General features: G+C 36.6%; 2 protein-coding genes across 2 annotated transcripts; both read left to right on the forward strand.

Annotated features, from left to right (window-relative positions):
- The first annotated feature begins 318 nt into the window (after positions 1–318).
- Positions 319–1,518, forward strand: LOC132565684 (isonocardicin synthase-like). Its single transcript, XM_060230380.1, has one exon. The coding sequence runs from the start codon at positions 319–321 to the stop codon at positions 1,516–1,518; it is 1,200 nt and encodes a 399-aa protein (XP_060086363.1).
- Positions 1,519–7,826: 6,308 nt separating this feature from the next.
- Positions 7,827–9,701, forward strand: LOC132565732 (flavin-containing monooxygenase 5-like). The gene is made up of 2 exons (XM_060230470.1): positions 7,827–8,453; positions 8,691–9,701. The coding sequence occupies exons 1-2, from the start codon at positions 7,827–7,829 to the stop codon at positions 9,699–9,701; spliced, it is 1,638 nt and encodes a 545-aa protein (XP_060086453.1).
- Positions 9,702–20,464: the final 10,763 nt, after the last annotated feature.

The following is a 20,464-nucleotide window of genomic DNA, read 5'->3' on the forward strand; positions in this document are numbered from 1 at the left end:
GTTCTTTCATTATTACATAGTTTGATCATTTGCGTCCAATTCCATTGTATATCTAATACAAATATGATATGTTTAAACGAATGTTAAGGCTTTCATGCTATATAGAAAGTTTTAGATACACTGAACAATAAATTTCACCTTCATTTTATTATTATTATTTTTTTAAAATCATTGTCCTTTCCTTTTGATTATTTATGCCGTTGTATCTTAAGACGGTCGGCCCGGTCTGTGAGAACGTTCAGGTGTTCCACTCTGCCGTCAACGACACTAAGATAACCATTACTGCAGTACAGACACATTATTTTGTTCACCATCATCATGGCCGACGGCCCGGATCTCCGAACGAACGCCATTACAAGTTACGACGGTATCTTCAAGAGCATTCACGACCCAGAAATCCGGAAAGACTTTCTCAAAGTGAGGAAACTCCTATCATCTGGTAAATGGGGTGTTGGGAAAATTCTTCTCCAAGACACGTTGATTAAATCTTCATTCAAACCATTTGACAGGAAATGTCTGACTTTAATTCTAAACGAACTCCAAAGATACGAGGACAACAAAATTTCGCCCAATACTGCTCCAGCCAGGATGATTGCTTGGGACACTGTCGTGGAGAGAGACTTAACTCGTATCATAGAAAGGTTCTGTGAATTTCCTCAAAGTGTGTTTTTCCTTGACGTTGGGAGATCTGGTTTATCGAGTTCGCGGAGATTAGTTGGAAGGAAAATTCTGTCGGATTATTGGATTGCCGGGAAGATTCCAGAACTCCATTGCAGTTTGGTGACTGCAGATATGCTGCTAGGTCTATACTGTGATGAACGCATTACAGAAAACGAAGTACATGTTCATTATTACCCTTTAAATAATGCAGAGAAACTGAAACTGTTTTCTGATATCATGGCAGGCGATTCTTCTTATGTTGAGATAATCTGTCCATTTCCACTCCTCAGGGAATCCGATAGCAAGGAACTATGTTCTCCCGCAGAGGGATGGGAGGTTGATGACGCGTATGATGTCATGCTCAGCTGTGGGGAGGAACGACTCAAGCAGTACACTATTCAATTCCTAGAGACTATTGACATGACAACAGGAAGGTTCTATGACCCGGCATGCTCCACGGGGATGTTCCTTTCCACTCTGAAGGAAGCATTCCCGGAAAGTTATACAATTGGCCAGGATCTTAGTCAACAAATGGCTGACTTCTCTAAAGAAAGGGTTGATGAAGTGTATTGTGGAAACGCCATGCTCCCTAAAATACTAACCGGAACTGCTGATGCTTGTTTCATCCGTTTCCTGAACTCGGAAGTCGTCACTTCCGCTGAAGCAGAGGTCTTACTGTCCGCGTTACTTCCGACAGTACGTGAGAAAGGCTTCATCGTCATTTTTGGCCACACTCCTGTTCTCCTCTCATCGTCGAACTTTAGAAGGTTGTCGAACTTTAGATTGATACAGTCGGTAGGTGTCTCCACCGATAAAACAGGCATATTTCAGTATTACATCATTCAACGCGATATTTGAACTGATAAAGTTTAATAAATTGCGTAAATATATTTCAAGGACGATTATTGTTCTTCTGACGACTTTACTGCAGAATCCACGTTACATGTAATGTCCAAACTCTCATCTGCTGATGGCAGAATGGAAAATATTTCGTTCTATTTTGTGGATTGTGTCGTGGTATCTGATTTAAGTAATGTTTAGTTGGTCATAAAATATCTGTATTGGTCAATAGGTACAATGAACACGATGGCCATCATAGAATGAATTACGAATGTTGAAATCTGTGTACTTCTTGTCCCAGCTGTTTAAAGTTAGATGACAGTTACTGCCAAATACGTGGTATTATCAACGTGTATTTGATCAGAAAAAGACGAAACCAGTAAAAAGAATAAGAGAATGTTTGAGAGTATGTTGTTCAGGGATTCTTGTATGGAGATACATATTACAACAAAGATGAGGGCTTTTCAGCCAAAATTTGACCGTAATGTAGGCGTAATAAGTAAACTTGGTAAAAACATCGCTGATAATTGACCAAACGTGACAAGCTGACGTGCTTGTATATGGATGACATATAGGGGCTGTTGGAAATGAAATACTTTTGACCCTTTAATGTACGTGTCAATAACAGAAGCTTGCGGATACTGATGACTACATATCATATGACGGATCGATGTGGTACGAAGATAAATATTTTATCTGAATAAACACAGAAATTTCGATAGATAAATCTTTTTCACGACCAGTTTAGATTTTTCTTAGTCTAAGTTAGAATGGAACTGAACTGTCAGAGTGTTTCATCTGACCGTCTTTATTATTAGCCCTCTACCTATGGGTCGCGTGTCGGGTCGCTAGTCTGAGGCCTACGTTGGTCGATTTCATTTCTCCGGAAATTCCAGCTTTCCTCCACTTCCCAAACCTGACACACGTAAAACAACAACAAACAACAAACGCCCCTAGCCTTCAAAAGTTTGGTTTAAGTTTTACTAATTACCTCTCCATACTGATTCTAAGTTTTATTAAAGTGTACTATTAATATGTGTGTCTTTGTATTGTCTTCTGGTACTACATATTAAGTATTCTCTTGTATAACGTAGATCAAACAGACCTAGTCTGACCTTCTGATCTGATTGTTATGAAACAATGATATATAACTCAACACGATCTAAACATCATGTGCGTGATATCTTATCTATTTCGTTATGGACAGGTCAAGAGTGGTCAATATCAGATATATGGACACTAAATATAGAACATCACCCATGACCCCATTTGTACCATGTCCTAATACGTCTGTATACATGTTCACTTCCATCGCTTCCTCCTAACAACAATATATATATTAATTCAAACATGTTTAAGAAATATAAAACGAGAAAAAAAGACGGAGGTCGAAAGAATTAATTTCCTTCTAGCGAAATATAGGTCCAAGATCCCTTATGTGATACAGTTAACAGAGATAATGGCTGTGTACAGACTCCGATACAGTATGTTTACGGTAGGATAATGGCTGTGTAGAGCCTCAGATACAGTATGTTTACGGTAGGATAATGGCTGTGTAGAGCCTCAGATACAGCATGTTTACGGTAGGATAATGGTGGTGTACAGCCTCAGATACAGTATGTTTACGGTAGGATAATGGTTGTGTACAGCCTCAGATACAGCATGTTTATAGAGATACGGGCTGTATACAGCCTCAAATACAGCATGTTTACGGTAGGATAACGGCTGTGTACAGCCTCAGATACAGCATGTTTACGGTAGGATAATGGCTGTGTACAACCTCAGATACAGCATGTTTCCAATAGGATAATGGTTGTGTACAGCCTCCGATACAGCATGTTTACGGTAGGATATTGGTGGTGTACAGCCTCAGATACAGCATGTTTACGGTAGGATATTGGTGGTTAAGGCCTCAGATACAGCATGTTTACGGTAGGATATTGGCTGTGTACAGCCTCAGATACAGCATGTTTACGGTAGGATAATGGCTGTGTACAACCTCAGATACAGCAAGTTTACGGTAGGATAATGGTTTTGTACAGCCTCAGATACAGCATGTTTCCAATAGGATAATGGTTGTGTACAGCCTCCGATACAGCATGTTTACGGTAGGATATTGGTGGTGTACAGTCTCAGATACAGCATGTTTACGGTAGGATATTGGTGGTGTACAGTCTCAGATACAGCATGTTTACGGTAGGATAATGGCTGTGTACAGCCTCAGATACAGCATGTTTACGGTAGGATAATGGTTGTGTACAGCCTCAGATACAGCATGTTTATAGAGATACGGGCTGTGTACAGTCTCATATACAGCATGTTTACGGTAGGATATTGGTGGTGTACAGCCTCAGATACAGCATGTTTACGATAGGATATTGGTGGTTAAGGCCTCAGATACAGCATGTTTACGGTAGGATAACGGTTGTGTACAGCCTCAGATACAGCATGTTTACGGTAGGATAATGGCTGTGTACAGCCTCCGATACAGCATGTTTACGGTAGGATAATGGCTGTGTACAGCCTCAGATACAGTATGTTTCCAATAGGATAATGGTTGTGTACAGCCTCCGATACAACATGTTTCCAATAGGATAATGGTGGTGTACAGCCTCAGATACAGCATGTTTACGGTAGGATATTGGTGGTTAAGGCCTCAGATACAGCATGTTTACGATAGGATATTGGTGGTGTACAGCCTCAGATACAGCATGTTTACAGCAGGATATTGGTGGTGTACAGCCTCCGATACAGCATGTTTACGGTAGGATAATGGCTGTGTACAGCCTCAGATACAGTATGTTTACGGTAGGATAATGGCTGTGTACAGCCTCAGATACAGCATGTTTACGGTAGGATAATGGTTGTGTACAGCCTCAGATACAGCATGTTTACGGTAGGATAATGGTTGTGTACAGCCTCAGATACAGCATGTTTACGGTAGGATATTGGTGGTTTTACGATAGGATATTGGTGGTTAAGGCCTCAGATACAGCATGTTTACGGTAGGATAACGGTTGTGTACAGCGTCAGATACAGCATGTTTACGGTAGGATAATGGCTGTGTACAGCCTCAGATACAGCATGTTTATAGAGATAATGGCTGTGTACAGTCTCAGATACAGCAAGTTTACGGTAGGATAATGGTTTTGTACAGCCTCAGATACAGCATGTTTACGGTAGGATAATGGTTGTGTACAGTCTCAGATACAGCATGTTTACGGTAGGATAATGGCTGTGTACAGCCTCAGATACAGCATGTTTACGGTAGGATAATGGCTGTGTACAGCCTCAGATACAGCATGTTTACGGTAGGATAATGGCTGTGTACAGCCTCAGATACAGCATGTTTACGGTAGGATAATGGTTGTGTACAGCCTCAGATACAGCATGTTTACGGTAGGATATAGGTGGTGTACAGTCTCAGATACAGCATGTTTACGGTAGGATATTGGTGGTGTACAGTCTCAGATACAGCATGTTTACGGTAGGATAACGGTTGTGTACAGCCTCAGATACAGCATGTTTACGGTAGGATATTGGTGGTGTACAGTCTCAGATACAGCATGTTTACGGTAGGATAATGGTTGTGTACAGCCTCAGATACAGCATGTTTACGGTAGGATAATGGTGGTGTACAGTCTCAGATACAGCATGTTTACGGTAGGATAATGGTGGTGTACAGTCTCAGATACAGCATGTTTACGGTAGAATATTGGTGGTGTACAGTCTCATATACAGCATGTTTACGGTACGATAATGGTTTTGTACAGCCTCAGATACAGCATGTTTACGGTAGGATAATGGTTGTGTACAGCCTCAGATACAGCATGTTTACGGTAGGATAATGGTTGTGTACAGCCTCAGATACAGCATGTTTACGGTAGGATATAGGTGTGTACAGCCTCAGATACAGCATGTTTACGGTAGGATAATGGCTGTGTACAGCCTCAGATACAGCATGTTTACGGTAGGATAATGGTGGTGTACAGCCTCAGATACAGTATGTTTACGTTAGGATAATGGTTGTGTACAGCCTCAGATACAGCATGTTTACGGTAGGATAATGGCTGTGTACAGCCTCCGATACAGCATGTTTACGGTAGGATAATGGTTGTGTACAGCCTCAGATACAGCATGTTTACGGTAGGATAATGGCTGTGTACAGCCTCAGATACAGTATGTTTCCAATAGGATAATGGTTGTGTACAGCCTCCGATACAGCATGTTTACGGTAGGATAATGGCTGTGTACAGCCTCCGATACAGCATGTTTACGGAAGGATAATGGTTGTGTACAGCCTCAGATACAGCATGTTTATAGAGATACGGGCTGTGTACAGTCTCAGATACAGCATGTTTATAGAGATACGGGCTGTGTACAGTCTCAGATACAGCATGTTTACGGTAGGATAATGGTTGTGTACAGCCTCAGATACAGCATGTTTACAATAGGATAATGGTTGTGTACAGCCTCAGATACAGCATGTTTACGGTAGGATAATAGCGGCTTACAACCTCAGATACTGCATTAGAAATATGTTGTGTACTACAGAATGAACCGATGAAAATATGTTTTTGTTAGTCCTGTTTATGACAAAATTCTACAACATTTATACCATTTTGTAAGTAACCAGTAATTTCAACTTTGACCTCTGTGTTCGTATCAGGGTATATGAACGAGATAAAACCTGTTTGACCAGATGTTACCTGTATACAGGTACGTGACTGGCGTAAACACGGACCTAATACACGGATTGGAAGATATTTGAAGGTATGCATTTTAAACGTAATCCCGTACTTTTTTTTGATTTCTGCTAAATAATCATGCTTTATATCGATTCATGTTTGTATTTTAATAAGTTCTTTTTTTTAAGTTTCCAAACACGGGAGAGGAACATCAAAAAGGCAGTAAATCCAAGATATTAGTCAAAACATCATTTTTTTGTTATCGTCTGTTGTTCATAGCAACAACGAATTAAAGATTGCAGAGCTATGTTTTATGTTTCTTACTTTTTTTATAATTTAAAACTTTTGATGAAAACTACTAAATTTAGCATTTAGTGAAAACGTAAAAATCCGGTGTATTTATTGAGGAATGTCACTAACATTCCACTTAGCAACATGATTCCAACAACATGTCCGTGTTATTCGTGGTTAATTGAATGCCATATGAATTGTATTTAGTAGCTGTTAAGACATATTCTAGCCAGCAGGAAAACTGAATAGAGGACTAGAACTTGCCATTATGGTTGTTAAATGCATTTCGTTATGTACCTTGACATTCAAATCACAGGAAATTATGTTTGATCTCTCTGTTTTTATCGATGGAAACAGAAATGGACTATAACACTTTGGGAAACAAATACTCGGAACAGTGAAACGGGAAAATATTAAAAGTTCCGATTAATATGCCAAAATTCTTATTTTGTTAAGTATACGAGAGTGAAGGCAGATGCATCCCCTTCCACTTTAAATCTATAAATTTCGGTGATAAAGTACACACCCAGTCGATTTAATCAAGGAGTACCATCCGAATTCAAGCCAGTTAATATCAGTGTTCCACAGGGCCCAATACTTGTGTATATAATATATTTATCAATGCTGTAACTTGTTATAATTTCCGTGTATATATTGAAAAAAAAACCATATACATTTCTATGTACAACAATATTGTATATACTCATATATACAATATATATTCATGTCATGCAATTAGACAATTTGCCACAATGATCATATCGAGAAAATTAACATATAAATAAATAGGAAGGAACTTCTTCGTAGGCTTCATAAGTCCCAATGTACATAAAGAGGATAACCTTGGACAGCGTGCCGTACAATCCCTCGGTGTCAATGACATTGCTATATCACACACATCGCCTTCACCTAATTCCATGGCCATAGGGATCCAATATGTTAAAACACTTAAGAATCTCCTCGAAATTCAGAAGACCCGGGCATCTGATGTATTAGCAATCTAGTTCCTGACATAGTAATATAATGTAATAGCTCGGCTGTCTTGATATGGCAATTATAGCCAATATAATTGACAAAATCTCGGCTAATGTATTGCATCATCTTTACATCTCTTTCTGATAAGCAAATTATTACATCCATTTCCAGTTATCAATATGTTTATGAAACTCGACACATGTCTTCTTTCAGTTTAACTCGCAAAGTAAAGAGAGAGAAACACTGATTCCTTGAGTCATTATATTAAGATAGTCAATATATCAATTATCCCTTTTAATTTCATATTTCTTAAAAATTCAACTTACCAGTTGCCCAATAGGTAATGCTACGTTCGGGCTTATTTTTATTTAGATGACGAAGACGGTGCTTGTGATAGGGGCTGGTGTGTCTGGACTGGCATCTGTCAAACACTGCCTGGACGAAGGAATGGAACCGATATGCTTCGAAAAGGATACAGACATTGGCGGACTGTGGAATTATCACGACTGGTCCAAAGAGGGCGACCCAAGCCTCTACAACTCATGCAGCATCAACACCAGTAAGGAGATGACCTGTTATAGTGACTTCCCGATTCCTAAGGAGTTCCCAAACTTCATGGGACACAAACACTTCAAAAAATACCTCAATCTTTACGCAGACAATTTCAGTTTGAGGAAGTACATAAACTTTAACCATAGCGTAGAAAACGTTAAAAAAGCAGAAGATTTTGAAAACACTGGGAGCTGGATAACGTTAGTCAAGAACTTAAATACAGGAACGACTCGAAAAGTGAAGACCGACTTCGTTATCGTCTGTAATGGACATCTTCACACACCACACATGCCAACATTCGCCGGACTAGACAAGTTCAAGGGCAAGGTCATACACACCCACGACTACAAAGACTTCCGGGGTTATGAAGGAAAGCGAATCCTCGTGGTGGGGATTGGAAATTCTGGGTCGGACGTCGCCTGTGAGTTGAGTCGACATGCCGAACACGTAAGCATCGCAAAACGTCGTTATTGTAGTCGTTTATTGTAATTACAAACTCATTATCTTTATGTACATATTGAAAATTAAAAAAATAAAAATAAATATTCTTATGAAAGAAATATTACGTATGATTATGATTCAAAATGGACTTAATACGGTGAATACGTTGATGAATACAAATCTAGACATTCGGGTTGTTGAAATTGCCTATCTAAGATTTGAATTCCGGTTTGGTTTGCACAGGTTTACATGTCAAGTCGTCGCGGAACATACGTGATCCAGAGAGCTGCTGACCACGGAGTGCCATTTGACCATCTCGCCCTCAACCGGTTTTCCATGAAACTACCATGGAGCCTTATGCGGCCAATGTTTTTCAATCGCCTAAATCGGCGCTACAACCATGCAAACTACGGTCTCTCGCCTAACAAACGCTTCGACGGAAGCGTCTTGACTATCAGCGACGATCTCCCAAACAGGATCTTACTGGGTACTATTAACATCAAGTGTAATGTGAAGGAGTTCACACCAGATGGCGCCATATTTGAGGACGGTTCAGATCTAAAGAACATTGACGTAGTCGTCCTTGCTACCGGATTTATCTACGACTTTCCATTTCTGGATGATGGTATAATCAGAGTTGACGGTCATTTCCCGTACCTGTACGAACTTGTGTTCCCTACAAATCTAAGTCCATGCACACTTGCTGTTGTAGGTCTGGTTCAACCATTTGGTGCTCTACCACCAATATTAGAAATGCAGGCCAGATGTATTACAAGGGTATTTGCTGGGAAGTGTGATCTACCGAGTGCATCCAAGCGCCTTGAGGTTGTAGAGAAACGCAAAGCGTTCATCACCCGTAACTTCACCAACTCACCCAGATACAGTCTTCAGATATTTCCCATCCTTTACATGGACAGGCTTGCCACGATGATCGGCTGTAAACCAAATTTCTGGAAACATTTCTTCTCGGATCTAAGATTGTGGTACAAGATCTATTTTGGTCCAGCTACTCCCGTTCAGTGGCGCTTAAATGGCCCGGGCGCTTGGAAAGGCGCGAAAGGTGCTATTGAAAAGGTTCAAGAGCATACATACTTCCCGATGAAAACCAGAATGTCAGGCGAAGGGGAGAAAGACGGGCTGTACGAAGGCTGGATTCAGCTTTTCAAGAAAATTTGTTACATAATCCTCATTCTCCTTTTTGTTAGATACTTGGTTGTGAATGGATTCATGGCAAGTTTCGTGAAATCTGTGTAATCTTTTTTGGCGTCACGACTTGAAGGAAACAATCTTCCATTGTTAAAATATTCTCGACATAAGTAGGAACGAAAAAGCCCCCGGTAGAACAACTTGTGAAATATCCTTCACGACAACCTACCTTAAAATAAAAGGCCTAGCCTGACGATGTCATTGCCTCCCAAAAATTTGACCTGATTAAGCTAATCCAGACTGTTTTAATCATTTCAAGGAGACTTAAGGTTTCGCCAAATTGTTATTATTAAAAGAGGTAAAGCAATTGTGATGATGGAAGAAAATATCTCCTTGTGGCATTTTGACATCGATATGAATTTCATGTACAAGAGGATAATTGCAAGATTTCGTTCAAATGATGCCAGGAACTGATGCGGGCTATCTCCCACTCGAAAGAGACCAATGACAACGGAAGTGACGTCAGACAGGCTTTCCTTTATATTGATATAAAGTTCTGTACAGACATTTTCAACGATCATAAGTTATTAATTGCATAAGAATTATGCATTTCTTTTTTTTGTCGCGTACATTTCCAAATTTCCCCAAGTGGTTTTTCAGTTGTTTCAGTTTCAGGAAATGGCCAGTGCAGTACATCACAAAGAGGTAATGGGGTTATCACGAGATTTCTACTGTCTGAATTATTCAGTGTCAATGTGTGTACTTATTCAGAAATGTCATTGATATGAAGGATAAAAAGTCAGTTTGTCTGTTTATGTAATAATGAATGCAGGATTAAAGGGAAACCATCATCACTTTGTCATTAACAAGTGTACAATGGTATCCAGAATACCTTAGTTTCTGTTCCATTAACATCACAATTTCCGACACGACGTAGTATTTAGAGCCAAAACGCAAAGTTCTTATACCTCATGTGTTTTCTGTCCAATTAAAGATACTTCACGAGTTTTCTGTCTAATTAAAAGATACTTCATAATGTTTTGTCCAATCAAAGATACTTCAGGATTTTTCGGTCCAATTAAAGATATTTCATGATTTTTCCTGTCCAATTAAAGATATTTCATGATTTTTCTGTTCAATAAAAGATTCTTCGTGTTTTTTCAGTCCAATTGAAGATACTCCATTATTTTTCAGTCCAATCAGTGATACTACATGATTTTTCTGTCCAATCAGTGATACTACATGATTTTTCTGTCCAATCAGTGATACTACATGATTTTTCTGTCCAATCAGTGATACTACATGATTTTTCTGTCCAATCAGTGATACTATATGATTTTTCTGTCCAATCAGTGATACTGCATGATTTTCCTGTCCAATTAAACATACTTCATGTTTTTACAGTCCAACTGAAAATATTCTATTATTTTTCTGTCCAATCAGTGACATTGCACGATTTTTTTGTCCAATCAGAGATACTACATGATTTTTTGTCCAATTAAACATACTTAAGGTTTTTTCTGTCCAATTAAAGATACAATTACAGAGAAAGATTCAAATGACTGGTTTCTTACTTCATAACAAGATAATGTAGATCACACACAGATCTTTCTAAGCCAAACTTGAAGGGAAAATACTAAAATAACGCCAAATATCTTAATTATTGCTTTATTTTAGTTTGCTAGCTACAATAAGTAGACTTCTAAAACAATGGACATGCGCATTCATTTCGCAATAACATACAAAACCACAGTAAGCACTCTAATGACACAATATATCTAACACTACCAATGTTTACAGGACAAAAATACTTCGCTGGGCTGAGTCTTTTGTAGTGGACATGTACAAACTAGTCACTTTTTGTTTTGTAAGTGACCTGTTAGTTTTATAATATTGTAAAAAATAAAGAAATGCTGTTGAACACTATAAAAATGAAAACATAATTGAACTAAGGTAAGGCAGTAGCTTGGCAAAGTAGCTCGACTCTGCACATTTTACCTACCACATGCAACTGAGGTAGAAGCGACAACAAAAATTTGTTTTACACAAATTATATTTAAGTGAGCACAATAAACATAATAAACATAGAATATTTTGAAACAATATTTTGCATTTTTTTTTCTTTCTCTTAAAATGGAAGCTTTTCATTTTTCAAAAAATTATCTTTTCTCCTTCTGGAGCACACTTAGCACGAAGGGGGACAACTCCTACATTGTTTGGTAATAAGAAAAAAATAAATTAATAAAACTGGATAAACAGAATCTTGGTTTCAGTATGGAATCTTTGTTAAAATACGTTACAGAAAATGAATTGAACCCCCTTCTTTCTCATCAAATGAATATGGCACTTATTCCAAGCAACAGACTATGCCACCTTAGCAACAGTGGCTCTCCACTTAGCAACAGTGGCTCTCAACAGTACACGATATGTTACATCAACATATATAATCTGATAACAAATTCTCAAAAATACTATAACTTTATACATATGTATGGAATGTATTGGAGATGGACACAAGTTCCTCTTAGAGATAATAAATAGAACACCAATTATACGCCAAAACATGTATGGAAAGAGAGAATCATTCTAAGGCAATATAAGATTACTGTACTTTGGTCCCGTGGACTGCCACTAACAACACGTTTGCATATACTAAACATCCAGACAGGGGGTTCATCGCATAGTTCAATAAATCAGCTTTCTTATGCTAATAGTTCAGGCACCAAATACACAACATCACTTAAATTTTGCACATTCGAATCCTTATCATCTGTCCAACAAAACCAGCCATGATAATTTCTGTTTGTTAAACTTTTGGACAAAGTATAAATCAATATAAATTACTTCTAATGAAAATATATATATTTCTTTTGTTATTTTTACCTTGAATTAAATTTTTTAAATTTTCTTTCATTAAAAAAATTCTTAACAGTTTATGTAAAAATGTCTCAAGATGATTTCATGGCCAAATATCTGATAATTTTAATGTCAGATGTAGAATATACACATCAGTGTTTATTTCTGGTAACAGTTACTTACAATAAACTACCTAGTTTTATATGCATTTCATAAACAAACTGCAAGATTTGTTGCATAACAACAGAATTGCAAAACAAGTTGGAAGAACACAGGAATGCCAGAAAAAAAGGTTTCCTTGCTGGTAAGACAAGAACAGGATAAATATCCCAGAGTAAATTAAAAAAAAAAAAAGTTCTCATAAAAAAGCCAGCAGAAAGCAAAAAAAAAAAAAAATTGTATCTGGAGACTGAACACATACATAAATGGCAGTAAAATACATATTTGTGGCCAAAGTTTGGCCAAATTAAAAAAAAAAAGAAAAGCTCAGCAAATATATAGTAGCTGAACACATACATGGGCTGTCTAACAAAGTGTCACTACCCCACGACCGATAAAATGGCCGCTGCAATATAATAACAAGTTTTGTTGTCCTAAGTAAAGCAGGTAGCACGACACATAACATAAGTAGGAGACGGTGGGAAGACAATTTACAATTATAACTGGTACTAGGGTATAAATCCTAGTATTTCTTTGGTTTAAGTTCATCAATTTTAGTTTAAACACATATTTAAAAAGTATTTTAATAATAAATAGTTGGAATCAAGACATCATACCTATGTATACAAAATACACGGTCACTGGGAAGCTCTATATGCTACATACACAAAAGGCCAAGTGTCAGAGAACCTGTTTTTCTTCTCTCAAAATCTTGTAAGCTGGCAATCTCTTACATCAACTAACCACTGAAAGATGTTTTAACAAAATGTCATATGTTCTGTAGTTTATTGATCAATTTTCAGCATGTGAGCAAATTGAATTCCAAATTATTGATTCTAGATATGTCAATTATATTTATATAATTAAATGGATGAAATGGACACAGATTTTAATACCATTTTTTTTTCAAGAGCACTGTTGAGAAAAGAGAATCAAGTTCTTTAGTATGTTTGACACTCATGGATGTTTATATAAGGGCCATAATTACATACAGTCATACATAATATATATATTTATATATAATTAAAAAATATGCCATATTAGTAATAGCACTTATACCATATTAAGTATATACACAACACCATCTGTTTGCAATTAAATCACAAAACCATTTCATCATTTCATTCACACATCCAATTATATATACAAAGAGTACTCTCCCTTATTCAGTGTTACTAGCTGGGTAGAATGGCATTTTATACTAGGTCTGGAAGAACCTCAGAGACGCCATCAAGTATGTGTTTCTTTTGGCGACTGTTTGAGAAGTAAAAGAAGATGCAGAATTTCTTGACAATTTCTGCACATGAAAATTAATAGTGCTTTGCAGAATTTAATCGCCAGACTTACGAACGGGATATCCTTTTTTTCAAATCCATTTCTAATATTCTAGAACCAGGCTTGTCTTCAGGAGATATGTGTCAACCTTGAGTATAGAGCAGACAGAATGACTAGGCAGTTATAGTTGTAAGAATAGAGTAGGCCCATGCCTGTTGTACACTCTTTACAAGAGAATGAAATTTCCCATCTCTAATGAGATTCTGAACACAAAGAAAGCCTATATATTCAGAAGATCGGTAAAATAAATTTGTTCTGGATCCAACAGATCAACAAGATTTGATCTTAGCATTGTTCTGAATTCCTTGTCCTATTACAATTTTCATATTTTTATTTCTTAAATGTTATATCTATCATTCTACTAGTTCCAAGATCACTATCTATAAAAGAAAATTAAAAAATATATCTAGTATGGTAGGTGATCTGGATCGCAGAAGTATGTTTGGAGAGAGAGATTAGTATAAAGTATAAACCAGGACAGGGAAGTTTATAAAGAAGTCCTACAAACAATTCTACAAATTTGTCTACTAGACACTACAGCCTTTTGAAGGCAAAAGTTTAAAGAGTATTTCTATACAGGGACGGGAGAGAGTTGCTGCATGGTGTCGAGTTTTAATAGCTTAGTGAAAGTAAGCTAAGGGGACGATAAAGGAATAAACAGCACTTAGAAAATATAAAAAGATCTACAGCATACACATAATGCTGGTCATTAGTAAAACTCAAAACAGATTTTTTCTGTATTTGGAAACATTTTTTCTATCATAGAGAAGACACAACAACCAAATTGTCAATATCCACTGTGCATACGACATAACATACACGGCTGCCAAGAGTACCATCTGCACCTATTCGTGCAGGAAACTTTAAAAAAAGATTCCGTAAGAAATGAAAGAATAAGAATAGGAAAAACAAATATTTCACTATAAATAATAGCACTTTACATGTGTTAAATGTATGTGATTATATGGGTTACTTCCCTTAGAGTCCTAGTCCAAGCTTTAACGGTTGACTAGATAATGGCACCTCACACTACCATATATGGTAGGTGAGGAGATTACTATGGATACATGGAGACAGATACTGTCTTATAATTAATTAGTTGCCTTAGTGAAATGAATACTACAGCCACTGATGATATGATGGATGGTAATAAGGAGAAATAAAGATGTTACAGCTGGATATTCCAACATCATTTTGAATTAAAGTTTTAATGTATTAAGATGGGTTGATCTCAGGTCTGATATAGTTTCATGAAATGAATTAAATTTTCAAAAAGTATGATTTTGTTTAATGATGAAAGTGCAACACATACTTAAAATGAATATTTGATAAATGACAAGAAATCCAGTAAGTTATACTGAGCATCTTGAATCAGAAAGTTTGGAAACATCATAAGTAATAAATGAGATTAAATAACAAAAGTAGAACTAATATGTTCACAAGGACAATCTATCCCTACCTACATAACCTCTCTACATGGGGGCTCATAACTCTTGATTTGGTGGGAACATCTGATCTAATAATAGACTTTCAAAATGCAATGTCAATGGATCTTCTGATGTTATTTTTCAAAATATAGCAATATATAACACTTTCTATTTCAAACAGCGTTTCCTATAATATTAAATTTTTTATAGAAAAACTTCTCAAAAAATTTCCAACTTACTAAGCTGAAATAGAAATGAAATTACGACCCCTAAGCAGATATTAGAACACATGTATATCTCATTTTCAACCTTTTGAACACATTTGGTTATAGAATAACAAAAACAACTGACAAAGTATGTACACAGAACACAACCGGAGTAAAACAGAATCAAAAAAAAAAATTTGTTAAAAAAATTAAAAGTAACAAAATAGACATCAACAAGGATAAAAATGGTCACCCTCCACAACAAAACAACGGCAGTTGAAGATAAGATGTTCTTAATTATGGGACTAGAGAACATCGCTTATGAACACCTACAGAACACATTATTGAGAACACTGGGGGAAGTTGGGAACACATATCATTATCAAGTAGGATGATTACAATCTATATAGGAGGAGAAAATTGAAAATCTCCGTGGGAAAATGCACCTCAGACCAAGGTCGAAAATGCAAGTGGATAAAAAAAAAGATCTCGAAAAAGATCCATTAGATTGAGTGAACAAAGGGAGAGAAATGTTGATGATGAAACTCGCAAGCATCATAAAGTGAATTAATACTGTTTTGATACACATCATCAGCAGCTTACATACTAGAGTGCCTGAGGCACTGCCCCAAACACAGGTGGAACACACACAAAATAGTGCACAATATCATCAACAATCATAAATGCATATCATTTCTGGCAGGCTTTTTTCTCTTCATCATAGTAAAATATTTATACATATGTAAATGTATCCCTCACTACAAGTTTCCCTGACAACTAAAGATCAATATCTCAAAGACCTAGTTCATGTTTCAAGTAGAAAACATCGTAAAATCAATGAATAGAATTTTAAATATAATGTTGTTTAACATTGAAAATGAAATGTCTCTTCACAAGCAGACATTTTTCATCCTATTTATTATGAAAATTATCCAATACTTAAATTTTTTTATCAATGAGAACATTCATTATATATCATATCAAGTTGCATGCTGCCTTTTACTGAACAGGAGTCAGATACTGTGTAAATGTGACAAGGTCATCCAAATATATCAAGGTCATTCAGTCATCAGGGAAACTGAAAGGACAGCCTTCATTCACTAAAATAGTTGTACTAAAATCTAAAAGGTCTAATGACCTTCACAAATATGTAATATTATCTTAAAGAAAACTGTTAAAACTGATACAGATGTTACAACCCTATCAAGACATTGTATATCTTCAAAATAGCTGAAATCAGAATTTTAGAAGAAAAAACTCTTTGCTGAAAAATGTGGAAGGATAAAATCCTTATAGACACTGGATCTCATGTTAATTTGCGGTCTTTCATTTGCATAAAAACAGAAACTTACATATGTATAGCACCGTAAACAGGGAAAGGAATGTGTTTATGTTCTTAAGAAAAAACAAGGGGAAACAACTCTTTGTATAAAGCACCTAGATAATGGTCAGGATCCGCTTGCTGCCTATTCTTATGTTTGAAGATCAAATGTTAAATAACCAAAAAACATGTCACAAAATATACAGGTAACACAACGTCCAACACAGTAAAATATCTCCACACCCTTGAAATGGAATGATGATAATATTGTATATTAGTAGTAATAATAATAAGGCAAACATCTTATATCTGTCAAATACTTACATGAATTGGAGCAAAGAGTGCAAGATTGATCTTAAAAACAGAATCATCAGAAAGTCTTAACTGTTATTGCAAAACCTGTCTTTCTGGTTCACTGTTATACAGTGGATGGGTAGGAAAGGTTATGTTAACAAACACAGGGATTCATCAAAATGAAAAATTATATAATACTTTTTCTGGGACAATTTTTTTTATCCTCTTAAATTTTGATAAGCAACTGATTTTATCCAATGTGTAGACAATGAAACATTTTGTAAAATGTTGATGCCACGTTAATGCAGACGGAGGTACTTGCTGCAGTTAATACAAATCATTATCTATTGACAATCACACTCAATCTGGTGATTGCAAGAAAAAGGAACCAAGAATTTATACAATGAACATTTCATGCCTATTACGGATGCTTGGGAAAGAATATGGACAAATTCAAGTAATAATCAGATCATTCAATGAGAGCATTTTATGCAAGAAAGAAATCTGTGGTGAAATATGTAAGAAATTTGCATCTTTTAATCTAATTTCATTCGAGAGAAGGTTAGTCACTTGCAAAGTGTGTCAAGTGACAGTTGCTTGTTCAGGAGAAATGTCACTGTAGACAGTATCAGTCACCTGTAGACAGTATCAGTCACCTGTAGACAGTATCAGTCACCTGTAGACAGTATCAGTCACCTGTAGAGGATCAGTCACCTGTAGACAGTATCAGTCACCTGTAGAGGATCAGTCACCTGTAGACAGTATCAGTCACTTGTAGACAGTATCAGTCACCTGTAGACAGTATCAGTCACCTGTAGAGGATCAGTCACCTGTAGACAGTATCAGTCACCTGTAGACAGTATCAGTCACCTGTAGACAGTATCAGTCACCTGTAGACAGTATCAGTCACCTGTAGACAGTATCAGTCACCTGTAGAGGATCAGTCACCTGTAGACAGTATCAGTCACCTGTAGACAGTATCAGTCACCTGTAGACAGTATCAGTCACATGTAGAGGATCAGTCACATGTAGAGGATCAGTCACCTGTAGACAGTATCAGTCACCTGTAGACAGTATCAGTCACCTGTAGACAGTATCAGTCACCTGTAGACAGTATCAGTCACATGTAGAGGATCAGTCACCTGTAGACAGTATCAGTCACCTGTAGACAGTATCAGTCACCTGTAGACAGTATCAGTCACCTGTAGACAGTATCAGTCACATGTAGAGGATCAGTCACCTGTAGACAGTATCAGTCACCTGTAGACAGTATCAGTCACCTGTAGACAGTATCAGTCACATGTAGAGGATCAGTCACATGTAGAGGATCAGTCACCTGTAGACAGTATCAGTCACCTGTAGACAGTATCAGTCACCTGTAGACAGTATCAGTCACCTGTAGACAGTATCAGTCACATGTAGAGGATCAGTCACCTGTAGACAGTATCAGTCACCTGTAGACAGTATCAGTCACCTGTAGACAGTATCAGTCACCTGTAGACAGTATCAGTCACCTGTAGACAGTATCAGTCACCTGTAGACAGTATCAGTCACCTGTAGACAGTATCAGTCACTTGTAGACAGTATCAGTCACCTGTAGACAGTATCAGTCACCTGTAGACAGTATCAGTCACCTGTAGACAGTATCAGTCACATGTAGAGGATCAGTCACCTGTAGACAGTATCAGTCACCTGTAGACAGTATCAGTCACTTGTAGACAGTATCAGTCACCTGTAGACAGTATCAGTCACCTGTAGAGGATCAGTCACCTGTAGACAGTATCAGTCACCTGTAGACAGTATCAGTCACCTGTACAGAAGTTCAGTCACCTGCCCAGAAGTTCAGTCACCTGTACTGAAATTCAGTCACCTCTAGACATCATCTGTCACCTGTACAAAATGTCAGTGTCCTGTACATAGATTCAGTCACCTGTACAGAAGTTCAGTCACCTGTACAGAAGATCAGTCACATGGATACATTAAAAGGAAGTAAGATATGGCAAGTCCAAGTTTTGCAATAACAGATAGTGATTTGATATTAAATTATTTTGAAAATAAAGTCTAGAAAATGGATACAGCAGTATTATATTACTGATATCAATGATCAGCAGTGATAAGACATATGATACACTGTGGAACAGATGATCACTCTACAAAAAACATGTAATGCAGTTCTGCATGGAATGTATCATTTAAACATCAGTAACACATTTTAACATTTGATTATGTTAAACTTCAATACTTTTTTTTTTGGAATTTTTTTTCTATTTACCTCTCTCACTCCCTTTTCTCTTCTAACAAATACAAAAAATAACATATTTTTTGCATTTTTAACTTTTTTTTGTAAAATCTACATATATTTTGACAAGAGCTCAATTAATTTGTGTTAGTTTACAAAATATACATAGATGACACAGAGTAACCAATACACATATACAACACTGGAGATCTAAACATATGCCCTCAAAGGGGCCTAATACCTAACACAGACTCACAGGTATACAACTTATGAACAACATTAGCACTAGCAATCTTTTGGAAGCAAACAGATTTTGCACTTTGCAAAAAACATTCTTAAATAACAACAATCATTACATGTAAACTAAAAGTTCGCCATTTTATTCTACAGTTTGGCATGCGAGACATTTTTATTTTGATATGGTACAAAAATTAACAGATTAAAATATTTCTCATTTCTATTCTTTAACAAAAATGCTTGCACCGTCATCTAAAAAAAAAAAAAAAAAAAAGTGAGATCAAAAATGATATACATAGGACTCAATAAAATGGATTTGATCAAAGCAACACTGGAGTGTTGACTGTTTAGTGATAATTTGTTGTAGAACTCACAGGGAAGTAAATAATACAGCAATTTATCACAGCAAACAAATGGAAGGTAAGACAAAGTCTTGGTGGGATGCTACTCAACAAAATGGAAGAGTTATCTTTCTTGAATCATTCAAAACAACAAATATAACAATTTTCTATCAATAATAATATACTGTCAGTGCAGAAACCTTTATAATTCCTGAACAAAACACTTGAAAATTCTTCTAAAATTAGCCTTTGGCAATGTTATCCAGGAAATTTGAATCATCAATTACTTGGTAACCACCAGCCAAACATGATCCAGAGCAAGGCCGTGTCAAGTATGTAACCATATTTCCAATTATATTTCATAGGTTGGTAAAATCTTGTTTGAATTTTCCTGTATCAATTGACAATTTCATACTTCTTATTCTCTCTTTAGAAAATGAACAGGATTTAAGAATT

This window comes from Ylistrum balloti, unplaced genomic scaffold (assembly GCF_031769215.1).
Source record: "Ylistrum balloti isolate Yb309-2 unplaced genomic scaffold, AGI_CSIRO_Ybal_v1 Utg369730, whole genome shotgun sequence".
Lineage (NCBI taxonomy): Eukaryota > Metazoa > Mollusca > Bivalvia > Pectinida > Pectinidae > Ylistrum > Ylistrum balloti.

Excerpts from the sequence above, each read along its gene's own strand:
- LOC132565684 (XM_060230380.1), top strand. The coding sequence starts at position 319 with ATGGCCGACGGCCCGGATCTCCGAACGAACGCCATTACAAGTTACGAC.
- LOC132565732 (XM_060230470.1), top strand. The coding sequence starts at position 7,827 with ATGACGAAGACGGTGCTTGTGATAGGGGCTGGTGTGTCTGGACTGGCA. Across the intron at positions 8,454-8,690 it reads TGAGTCGACATGCCGAACAC|GTTTACATGTCAAGTCGTCG; the intron begins GTAAGCATCGCA and ends TGGTTTGCACAG.